Genomic DNA, 12,892 nt, shown 5'->3' with positions numbered 1-12,892 from the left:
CATACAGAGAAGGCACATCTATGTCAAGACCACCATTGCTTGATTCAACGAATTACGAGTATTGGAAGGTTCGTATGCAAGCGTTTATTAGTAACCTTGATGAAGATTGCTGGAATTCGATTGAGCTTGGTTGGGAGCCTCCTAAAGTTGTGGATGAGAAAGGGGTTGAGAGTCTTAAGCCTAGGGACAAGTGGACTGTTGTAGAGAAAAAGCTATCAAGTTGTAATTCGACAGTCAAGACAGCGATTTATAACTGTATGAGAAGGTGATTAACTAAAAATTAGGTTTAGGAAGCGTAAACTTAATTCATTTTTCACAGTTTTACTAATACAAGTGAGATTAGTCGATCACTTTATTCTCAAGTGGTTTATTTTAGAGGTCAAGTGGACATCAGCCAGTCTTTTTTTTAGCATAGAAAATGGTCGGTCGATCAGTGAAAATGTTTATGAGTGATCATCTCTACGGTTAGTCTTTAAGATGTTATGTCTATTGAATCAAGGTTTAAGAATTTCAAGAAGATTAAAAGTAAAACTCACTTTATTTGCTTAAGAAAAATCACTTAAAAACTTAAGTTCTCTTCTCTCAAATCTCTATTCTCTCACGTCTAATGTCACAACTCAACATTAGAGTTTATATAGAGAAGAGGTAAATATTTTTCCTATCAACCTTTAGGAAATATTACATAATTTAGATAACTCCCAAATCTTTAGATATGTATATTTAGATATCTCCTAAATATACTTAGCTTGATCCCCAAGCTATTTCAAGCTTACACCAACATTGTCCCCTCTAAGCTTGAAATCATCTTCCTTCACATCTTGTACTCCAATAAGACTTCTCATTTCCTTAAATTTGATCCTTGCAAGTCCCTTTGTTAAAATGACAGCCTTTTGCACACTCCCGGGAACATGCTCAACCTCTATCTGCTCACACTCAACACATTCGCGGATGAAATGGTACCTAGTATGTATGTGCTTGCTCCGACCGTGAAACACCGGGTTCTTAGTAAGTGCAATGGCAGACTTGTTATCAACACGAAGTGTTACCCTCTCACTTGTCGCACCAGTGGACTCTCCAGGAAGGTCTTGTAACCAAATCACATGTTTTGCTGCCTCCGTGGCTGCCATGAATTCTGCCTCACATGAGGATAAAGCCACCGTCTCTTGTTTCTGCGTACACCATGTGATAGGACACCCATCAAGGTAAAAGATATGACCAGTTGTACTCTTATCGTCATCCTCATCCACGTTGTGACTACTATCACTGTAGCAAACCAGTCCGCTCTTATCCATACGGTTAAACACGAGACCATAGGAGACTGTCCCATGCAAGTATCAAAGGACTTGCTTTAATGCTGCTCCATGCGACACCTTCGGTTCATGTATATACCTGCTTAGTACACCAACGGAATAAGAGAGATCAGGCCGTGTTGAGTAAATACCTTAAGCACCCAATGTTCCTTCTATATTCTTGTCCATCGATACACTCTTCTCTTGCTTCTTTAGACAGTTTCAACCCCGAGTCCATTGGTATTTGAACCAGATTGCATTTACTCATTCCAGCTTCCTTAAGAATCTTCTACGCATATTTTTCTTGTTTGAGCACTATACTACCGTTAAGCTGAACAACTTAGATTCCAAGGTAATAAGTCAACTTTCCCAAGTCACTCATTACAAACTTTGAGGCCATTCCTCTCTTGAAATCGAGTATCATGCTTAAACCCGAACCTGTGACCAAGAGGTCATCCACATAAACTGCAACAAGAAGAAGGTGACCCTGTTCTTGTTTATGATACAATGACGGTTCCTTCAAGCACCTTATGAACTTGAGTTCCTTAAGAATCTCGTTTAGCTTGTGATTCCAAGCCCTAGGCGCTTGTCTTAATCCGTAAAGTGCTTTATTCAGCTTATACACTTTATCCTCTCCTCCCTCGACTGTAAATCCTTCCCGCTGAGTTAGGTATACTACTTCCTTTAGTCCACCGTGAAGAAACGCGGTTTTGATGTCAAGATGGTGAACTTCCCACCCGTGAGAATCTGCCATTGCAATGATGAACCGTACCGTCTCAATCCTTGCTACCGGAGCAAATACCTCATCGAAGTCAACACCATGTTTCTGCACATAACCTCTAGCCACCAGCCTCGCTTTGTGTTTGTTAATGCTTCCGTCTGAGTTTTTTTTTCAGCTTAAACACCCACTTCAAACCAATTGGCTTAACTCCAGAAGGAAGATCAACTAAGTCCCAAGTTTTGTTCTTTTCAATGGAAAAGATTTCTTCTTCACACGCTTCTCTCCATGCTTTAAGCTGTTTGGCTTCATCATAATCCCATGGTTCTCCATTCACTACTTGTAACAGTTTCTCACTCTCCAATTCAGCCATCAAAACATAATTATCAAGATATTTGGGCTTTATAACTTGTCGCTGCGATCTCCTCAACATCGGCTGACTCTGTTCTTGTACAGATACATCCTCTGTTTCGAGCCTGGGAATATCATTTGTGGTTTCATCTCCATCAACGTCACTCTCATCTTTCTCTGTATCATGTTCTGCTTCAGGATTTCTGATCAACAGGTCAATTAAAACCCAATGTGTACTCCACCACGATCTAATGGTATCGTTGTAACACTTCAGGATCGAATCCACAGGGACCAAGCAATGCACTATGAAACTATGAAGATCAAATATAGCTAAGACAAAAGAGGAAGTTTGTGAAACAAGTAATAATTAAACAAACGGAAAGTAAATAAGTTGTTTCTAAATCAAAAAGGAAATATTGGGCACATGGAATCTATGGGGAATATAATCTCGGACTAAGGTGGTTAGATGGGGATGCATTAGACACAGTTCTAAAACTCAAATCACGGTTGTAAAGCTAACCTACTTTCGCAGCGTTAACAATTTATGCAATGAATTCACTAAACCCTAAACCGTCATTTGGATCTAGCAAACCAAGCAAGCAATAAAAGTTCAAGTTTGATCTGTTCACAAGGTGCCTCAACTTCATCTTTTGTTGGCTAAAGTCCACCTTTNAATTGGCTTAACTCCAGAAGGAAGATCAACTAAGTCCCAAGTTTTGTTCTTTTCAATGGAAAAGATTTCTTCTTCACACGCTTCTCTCCATGCTTTAAGCTGTTTGGCTTCATCATAATCCCATGGTTCTCCATTCACTACTTGTAACAGTTTCTCACTCTCCAATTCAGCCATCAAAACATAATTATCAAGATATTTGGGCTTTATAACTTGTCGCTGCGATCTCCTCAACATCGGCTGACTCTGTTCTTGTACAGATACATCCTCTGTTTCGAGCCTGGGAATATCATTTGTGGTTTCATCTCCATCAACGTCACTCTCATCTTTCTCTGTATCATGTTCTGCTTCAGGATTTCTGATCAACAGGTCAATTAAAACCCAATGTGTACTCCACCACGATCTAATGGTATCGTTGTAACACTTCAGGATCGAATCCACAGGGACCAAGCAATGCACTATGAAACTATGAAGATCAAATATAGCTAAGACAAAAGAGGAAGTTTGTGAAACAAGTAATAATTAAACAAACGGAAAGTAAATAAGTTGTTTCTAAATCAAAAAGGAAATATTGGGCACATGGAATCTATGGGGAATATAATCTCGGACTAAGGTGGTTAGATGGGGATGCATTAGACACAGTTCTAAAACTCAAATCACGGTTGTAAAGCTAACCTACTTTCGCAGCGTTAACAATTTATGCAATGAATTCACTAAACCCTAAACCGTCATTTGGATCTAGCAAACCAAGCAAGCAATAAAAGTTCAAGTTTGATCTGTTCACAAGGTGCCTCAACTTCATCTTTTGTTGGCTAAAGTCCACCTTTCTCACCTAAGTTATTTTCCAGCAACTCAACAACACTTTTGGTGCCACGATGAATTAAACCTATGATCATAAACTAGGTAGCTAATCTAGTTTAGGCTTTAAGAACAACTATATATGAAGAACAAAAGAGATCAACCCCAAATCTAAAACACCATCATTAGAGAATCATAAACCCCTTTGAAACCCAAAACCCAATAGAGAAACTACTCAGACATGGAGAAACAGAAACAGCAAATTAAAGATGAAGAAAACATAATTGAATTGCAAAAGAATAGAAAATAGGGTTTAGAAATCTTCTCCAAAGTGTCAAGAAGGATTAGAGATCTTCTCTCCCAGCTCTATATACAAAATAGTCTCCGAAAATAAAGCTTATGTCTTTGGAGGCTGAGCCTCTAACTTAAATATCAAAATAAAACCCTAAACGTTGATTTAAAACAAAAAAAGGAAAACTTGAGTCGGGTACGGGACTGGTCGATCCCGAATGCGGATCAGCCGATCTTGGATGTTTTTTTCTGTTTGCTCCATCTGCTTGCTAGTCCGATCAGTCTTCACCAAACTGGCTCCAGAAGCTTGTTTTGATCCCCAAAACACTCAGCTTCCTTCCAAAGTAACCTATAACCTATACAAACTCTCAAAAGACTAAAAAGACTCTAAAAACACACTTTGACTCAATAAAAGACCCAAAACAAATATAAAACTATGGTTAAAAACCTATAAAATACAGACACATCAATTTCCTTCTTCGACTGCATCTTCTCCTTGAAGACCATTGTTTCCAAACTCCCCAAACTTGAACCTTAACACTCCTGGTTTTCCAGATTCTTCACTAACTACACTGCTCCATTCCCATCCTTTTGATTCATCAAAGACCACGTTCCTACTGACCACAATTCTTCGAGTAGTTGGGTGTAACAACCGATAGGCCTTCGTACCGAGGTGAACTAACGGTCTTGAACAATCGTCCAGCTTCTTGAGAAGCGGTGTCTATGTTTTTGCAAGCCCGATACATCCAAAGACACGAAGATGCTCGATATTTGGTTTCCGTCCCTTGAAGACCTCATACAGAGTTTTCTCGATCAAGACCCTTGTTGCAACTCTGTTTAGAAGATACGTAGCATGTTTTACCGCCTCACTCCACAAGTAATTGGGTACTTTAATATGCTTCAACGTGCTCCTGGTCATCTCTATTAATGTTCTATTCCTCCTCTCTACCACTCCGTTCTGTGTAGGAGAATATGGTGCGGTCAAATGTCTCTCAATTCCAGTGGTTTCACAAAACAAGTTGAATTCGTGTGACGTGAATTCTCCTCCCCGATCTGTCCGGAATGTCTTGATTATGGCACCAGTCTCTTTCTCCACTTGCAGCTTAAATTTCTTGAGATCGAGATCTCAAGAAACGACTAGGCATGTGACTCCCACGTTTTAGTTGATGTTTAGAAACTGCTTCCCAAATCCCAACAGAGATCTCTACATTGAAAGCTTCTTCAGCAGATTTAGACACAGATCTGGCAAGTATCTTCGGCAGATGGGTGCATGTACGAAGGTGATTGAAAACGAGGTAAAACTTCAGGGAAAGACAAATCCTAAAGGTAATTAGTGTTTTACTTTATTCATCTTATTAGGTTGCGTTCTACCTATTCTAATAAAAAATAAATAAAACAAATTGTTTAGTGATTGTTGGAGAAGATGCAAATCACTTTTAATGGATTATGTGAGAGTACAGTTTTGCAGCTTTTCTTGTCACTTTGATTCAGTTTTGACATATTGAATAAGAACTTGAGAGTATTGTTTAATGGATTATGTTTGGGTTTGAAATTTCTAACAATGTTTATTCTTTGATGAATCACATGTCCAAACTGGATGGGTGTTATACGAAGTCAGCAGATATCAACACCACAGTTGTTGCATACCAAGTGTTTGTTATAATATCATTGGGAACAAAGTAGTTGGTAAAAAGTAAGAAACTTCGTTGTTGTCGTTTAAATCATCACGATTCTCGAAGTCGTACAGTGTTGACGCATCAATTGGAAGCTCGCTTGTTGAAGAATCACCATTGGAATCGTAGGAGAAAGACGAAATGAGGAGCATGATTTTCAGATTGAGACTTTCAATTACTGCGGTGAAGAGCTTAGGAGAACTCGTCATTACAAACATGGTCTCGAGTACACAAGCCTCGATAATTTCCCTTTTGATGGGTTTCATTGGAATTTGTGGCTTCTTAGTTTCAAAATTGATTGCTTTGTGTATTTGGCGTGAAAGTTATATGAATCTGCTTGTATCTTCTGGTTCTAGTTATTCCCGTTTTGAGATTTTGGTATATTTAGGAATAGCTTCCTAAAATTCATGAACGCATTCCTAAACATTATGCAATCCTTCCTAAACATTATGAAATTCTTCCTACATTAGAATAAATGAATTTTTAATCTTCTATTTATATGTATCATTGATTACTCAACTATGATGAATTCATGCACTTTATTGTTTTCAATCATTACTCCACTACTTTTATGAAAAATATCCTGAATTTCAAAGTGTCCTTCTTGAGTACTATTGTAATTTTACTAAATTTGAACAAATGTGTTTCTAAAACTCTATTTTTGTGTGTTTTGCTTCAATGTGTCAAATAGTTGTAGATTACTCCACTAGTGAGGGGTAATGACATTTACATTCTGATGTTTGGATCATATAGGCTTGTATGAGCCAATCTAGCTAGTTGTTGTGTCAAAAAAAAAAACTTATTTTTGGAATTCTAAATTTTCTATGAAAGTCATCATGAAGTTCAAGGAAATCCTTCTTGAGTTTCATAGAATTCTTCCTGAATTTCGTACAATCCTTCCTAAATTTCATAGAATTCTTCTCGAATTTCATACAATCTTTCATGAAGTTCAGTCACAGTTAAAGCAAAATCCTAACATAAACATCATATATGTCTAAACAATATATAAAGTAAAACTGAATAAAGGAACACAGTTTCATCAGCAGATATCCAAAGTATACTTGCATCTTGTGTCATCTGAGATAGAACACGTAGGTTAGAGAAATCTACAACCCCATTTCCTGCAATAAATATTGAAATCATGGAATAATTTTCAGGAAAGTCTTCATGAATTCTCAACAATGCTTCCTTAATCTTCAAATGTGACTATGAAACGAATTAATACACGATCATCTGAACATCAACAACTATACAGTAGAAGCATCTGACGATTTACTACACAAAATTAAATCACAATAAGAAACACCTAAGATTTGATTTTTCACTAGTGATCTACAATTTATTTGAAGCTAACCCACCACTGAACTCAGTACAAATACTAACAATGTTTCTAACTGCTTGGTACAGAAAAACAACATTCAAAGAGAACATCTTTGCGAAGCTGAACACTCCATCATCGTTGAGAAAGTTATAAAGGAATACCTAGTGTTCTTTAGTGAGAAGAAGATGACAGGTCTTCCCCATTTTTTCAAATGTTGGAAGAAACATCTTCTCTAAAAGACTCCCACCATTCTCAATCATAAATGCCTTAAACTTCATTTCACTGTTAGAGAGAATCAAGAGTTTCCTCAGACCCAACTGCAATAGAATATAGAAAATAAAAAAATTCTTCAATCCCAAGCCCAGATTCAATCAAACACATACAAGCTTATCAAATTTTAGGTTAAAACTAAATTGTAATCAGAGTTTTCCCATAACCAAGATGAATTCTCGACTTTGATAACATATCTTACATAGAATTGTATAAATAGCTCTCACAATTCACCTTAAAACATACATCATTTACTAATTTATCAACTAAACCATGGGCCTCTTCCCCAAGAGAACAAATTGGAGTAGTGAAATCTCTTATAGAGCAATGAATACTTGATAGGATACAAACTACGCTACAATCAAGAATAGATGACGAGCAAAGCAAATCTGTACCATAGTCAACAAACGGGTTGGAGCTAGATTCAGGAGGCGGAGATGGAGGCAGAGTCACATTCTCTTTTCCCAGATAACGACTGAATCTAGGCTTCTTGTTTGTAGAGTGGTGAGAGATGTTTCTGTTTGCAGGTTAAAGAGGTTTACGAATCCAAAGCTGGGAGGAAGAAGGGATTTTGAAATCATCATTGTCATCTTCGTCGGAGTTCCTCGTAAGCTCCGCTGGAGTTCCAAAAGCTCATAAATTTCGTCGGAGTTCCAAAAATTGATAGAACGAATTGTGTGAGGGTCTTATTCATTTTATTTTATTTTAATAAAGATTGTGCTAAACTTGGAATTTTTAATAGTGTGTGCTAGTTTTGGAACAAAAACTTAAAATAGTGCTATTTTTGTCAATAGCCCATAATTAATTCAGATAATTAATAATAAAATAATATATTTGAGAGACTGTTGGAATTTTTCCTTGGTGCAAATGTTCTATTTATTTTTAATTATCCAAAATTTAACCAAACAAAAGAAAAAAATACCCAAAACAAAAATATTATATAATTAATTAAATTAACGAAACATACAAATATTATTTATATTCAGTTTATTGAGTAGAAGACGGATACAACTATTTGGCTCAACCATGTTGGTTAATTAGTAGTAGCACAGGGAAAACGTGACAAGGGATATCAATCAATTCAAACTTTTTTCAAACTAAAAGATTACCGGCCATGGCTGGAACTGTTCTTAACCCTATCAACACTCGTCTGGACGCAACAACCTTTGCTGCAATTTTTCACTACGCCAATCCCAAACACATATTTATTTACCGCAATTTTGAGCCCTTAGCCTGAGAACCTTCTATCTACTATCATATAATGACTCATAACTGAACTTACATGCCATATTTATTGATGATATCAATTTCCCTAAGAGGGTTTCCTCCGAGGAATTAGACTAGGAGTGTCTCATCAAGATGGGAGAGCCTACACCCTCGTTGGTCGCACTTATGTTCCAATTCAAGACGACCAAGAACCGATTTTGTTCAGCTACATATTGGGTGCCACAGCCAACCCCAAAGGTGTGGTGATTACACACCGGGGAGCATATTTGAGATCATTTTGCGCACTTATTGGTTGGGAAATGGGGACTTTCCATATCTGTAGCGCCTATTTTAGTGGACCCCGTGTCTAATCCTAGTCCATGGGCCCACCTTCTTTAATGGGCATCACGTCCTCTCACTGACCGTTGAGCCCATCCATCCTTGACGACCGGTTTGCTACGTCCGGAAGGCTTTAAAGACTTGTTACCATCCCTACAAATCAGCACATGATCTTTCCATGTGTTTTGTCCTCACTCGCACAGTTTTGATAATTACTTCCTCGAAGGTCACCCATCCTGAGACTACTTTAGCTTAAACACGCTTGACTCTAGAGTTCTCTCAGGACCTTTGACCGAAAAGATAAGTGCACTTTGGTGACATAGGTGGAAAAATCAATTCTTATAAACCTCTCTGTATACTAGCATGTCACAATTCACTTCCACTAACAAATTGTAACGTCCTCGTTACACACCAAAACCATCACCCCCGATGGTGTGAGCCCACTCGACTCCACACTCGTCAAGGTTCAGCTCTGATGTGTCTGCATTTTATAGGGTTTTAACTATAGTTTTTAGGATTGTTTTGAGTCTTTTCTTAGGTCCAAGTGTGCTTTTAGAGTCATTTTTGTCTTTTGTGAGTCTTTACAGGTTCTAGGTGACTTTGGAAGGAATCTGAGCGTTTTGGGGATGGAAATATGCATCTGGAGCTTAATTGGTTGAAGTCTGATCGAGCTAGAAGGCAGATGAAGTAAGAGCAGAAATTCATTCCGGATCGACTGATCCTTTCGGGATCGACCAGTCCCCGTCCCCGACGCAATCTTTCCTTTTCTGGTTTAAACCGACTTTTTAGGGATTTATTTTACTATTTAACCACGGGGCTCGACCCCTAGAAAGAAAACTTTTACTCTACGCCGTTTTTGAGCACTTGTAAGCTTGGGAGAAGATCTCTAATCCTTTCTAACCCTTTGGAGAAGAATTCTGAACCCTATTATCTCTTTTTGCAATTCAAACATGTTTTCTTCATATTTGATTTGTGATTGTTTCTGTTCGATGTCTGAGTAGTCTCTCTGTTGGGTTTCGGGTTTCAAAAGGGGGTTTTATGATTTATTGATTTAGGTTGTTAGATTTGGGATTGATCTCTTGTGTTCTTCATCTATTGTTGTTCTTATTGCTTAAACTAGATTAGCTACCTAGTTTATGATCTTAGGTTTAATTCATCTAGGCATCAAAAGTGTTGTTGAATTACTTGAAAAGAACATAGGTGAGCAAGGTGATCCTTAGCCAACGACAGTTGAAGTTGGGGCACCTTGTGAACATAATCGGACTAGAACTTAATGCTTGCTAGGATTGTTTAGATCCAAACGACGGTTTAGGGTTCATTCGATTTCTTGCTTAGATAACTAACACTGCGACAGTAGGTTAGTTTTATATTTGAGATCCGAGTTCAAGAACGGTTCCTAAAGTTATCCCAATCCATCACCCAATTTCGTGATCATAACCCTTGATTGATTCCCTGCGCCCAATACTTTCTCTTAAATTTACAAACTCTTATTTATTTTCTGTTTTAATTCTGTTACTTGCAAAACAAACTTCCTCTTTGCTTTAGCTATACTCGGTCTATATAATTTCATAGTGTATCGTTTGGTCTCTGTGGATTCGACCCTGAAGTACTACGACGACACCACTAGATCGTGGTTGAGTGTGCTTTGGGTTATTGATTTAACGCCTAGATCAATTTGGCACCGTTGCCGGGGACCATAACGTTGCCTTTGAAATTTTAGATTCACGTTTAGTCTAAGGTTTATTTTACTTTTTTTTACTGACTTGTTCTTGCGTTCTTCCTCTTTCGTTTCAGGTGCATGCAAACAAGAAGCCACAAGCCTACTGATTTGCGTAACCTGCGAAACAAGGAGTTAGCACAACTTGAACGAGAAAACCGGAGAGCAAGAACCCAGGCTTACCCTATGGCCGAAGGAGGAGATACAGGGGCTAATCCGCCCAACCCTCAGCTGGGTGTCGTCCAACAACAGCAGAGGCAGAACCAGCAAGAGCAAGCTGAACTGAATCCACCTGCAAGGCAAGCCACCTTGAGGGATGAAGATGCTCACAACAGGCTATTTGCGAATCGTTCTGCGATTCAACCTCCTGCTCCTGCGAGACAAGACTATGAGATTAAGCACAGTCTCATCAATTTGGTTCAGAACCGTGTGTTTAATGGATTAGCATCAGAGAGCCCTTTGGACCATATTGAAGCTTTTGAGAGATTGGCTAGTACAACAAGGTCTAATGGAGTTCCATATGATTACCTCATGTTGACTTTGTTCCAATTCTCTTTAGGAGATAAGGCTTTGAGATGGCTAAATCTCTTGGACCGAGGATCACTTACCACTTGGGAGCAGTGTAGAGCAGCGTTTTTAAACCACTTCTACACTAAGTCACGATCCGCTATGTTAAGGAGCAAGATCACTACCTTCTCACAAGGTGGTACAGAGTCTTTTTGTGAAGCGTGGGAGAGATTCAAGGAGTATATGAGGGACTGTCCTCATCATGGCTTTTCACAAGAGAATCTTATGAACATCTTCTATGGAGGAATTGACCAGAAGTACCAGATGGCACTCGATACTGCCAGCAGAGGAGATTTTTCTACTAACACTGCCGCTGAAGCAAACCTCTTGATCGAAAACCTTGCAGCGAGTAACAGCAATCATAGCCATGAGTATGATCGTTCTGTGCGTGTTGTTAGCTCCGTGAATACAGATGTTATTAAGAGTCTCACTGCCAAGGTAGACCTTCTTTTGAAGAGAGATCAGCAAGCTGTCAACATGTGCGACGGGCAGACGGGTGCGTATCAGCAAGTTGGAGTGAATTCAGATTTTGAGGGAACAGAGGAGTTGAACTATGTAGGAGGACAAGGGAACTATCAGAATCATGGGTTTAATCAGAATTATAGAAATCATCCTAATCTCTCCTACAGAAGCACCAACGTTGAGAATCCTCAAGATCAAGTGTATCCTCCACATAATCAACAAGGTAACTTCCCACAAGGATTTCAGAACAGAGGTGTTGGATTTAATAGCTCAAATACCCAAGGATACCACGCTCCATCTGCAGCTCCACAAGATAACAAACTCGAATTGATGATGCAAGCACTGTTGGAGGGCCATAAGAAAAGTTCTGCTGAGATTAATGTCAAGATTGATAGCATGTACAATGATTTGACTGGGAAATTTGAGAGGTTGAGTTCACGTGTTGATTCCATTGATAAGAGAGTCTCTGCTATTTCTTCTAGCTCTAAGAACAAAGAGTCATGCAATGCTATAACACTCCATGGTGGGATCAACTCATTTTTGGCTTCCGCAGAGACGGGATCGATCAATCCTGAGACTAGACCAGCCGGTCCCATCCATTCTGATAATTCGAGTTTGATCCCCAGAGAAGTTGGATCGACCGATCCCCCTTATAGATCGATTGATCCCGTCATTGACGAAGAACTTGTCTCGGAAAGTCTCAGATCGACCGATCTACGTACAGAACGGTCAGTCCCTGTTTTAGGTATGGAAAATTCCAGCTCGTTTGTCTCTGATACAGATGCTAAGGAATCACTTCTTGTGGAACCAAAGCCCTATAGGCCACAAATTCCTTTTCCAAGAAGACATGTGAAGAAACCTCTGGATGAAAAGAAGTATGATCGGTACAAAGAAGTTATGAGTGAGTTCACAGCTGACCTTTCCTTTACAGAGGCAGAAAAGCATATCTCTTTGTTTAAGAAGGTTTACAATGATGTTGTGGTTGAAGAAAAAGATTTGGTGGAGGTTAAGGCGTTTTTGGCTCTAGAGAAGAAGAACATTCATGCTCCAGCTTTGAAAAGACTACCCAAATTAGAAGATCCAGGAAAATTTGTTGTTCCATGCTCCATCTTAGGAGTGAACTTTGAGGATTCCCTTTGTGACACTGGATCCAGTGTGAACGTAATGTCTAAGGCTGTTGCAGAGAGGTTGGGGATTGATGATATGAAGGCTTCTAAGGT

At 38.8% G+C, this 12,892-nt stretch overlaps 1 protein-coding gene across 1 annotated transcript in view; it reads left to right on the top strand.

The window, feature by feature from the left end:
* Positions 10,830-12,892, top strand: part of LOC104753584 — a 3,435-nt gene continuing 1,372 nt past the window's right edge. Inside the window, exons 1-2 of the mRNA XM_010475815.1 lie at positions 10,830-11,349; positions 11,428-12,890. Coding sequence (XP_010474117.1) covers positions 10,830-11,349; positions 11,428-12,890 — 1,983 coding nt within the window. The remainder of the gene's footprint in view (positions 11,350-11,427; positions 12,891-12,892) is intronic.

Source organism: Camelina sativa, chromosome 16 (genome assembly GCF_000633955.1).
Source record: "Camelina sativa cultivar DH55 chromosome 16, Cs, whole genome shotgun sequence".
In the NCBI taxonomy this organism is placed as follows: Eukaryota; Viridiplantae; Streptophyta; class Magnoliopsida; order Brassicales; family Brassicaceae; genus Camelina; species Camelina sativa.
The sequence above is the reverse complement of the archived record's forward strand: the minus strand, read 5'-3'. Positions and strand labels throughout refer to the sequence as shown.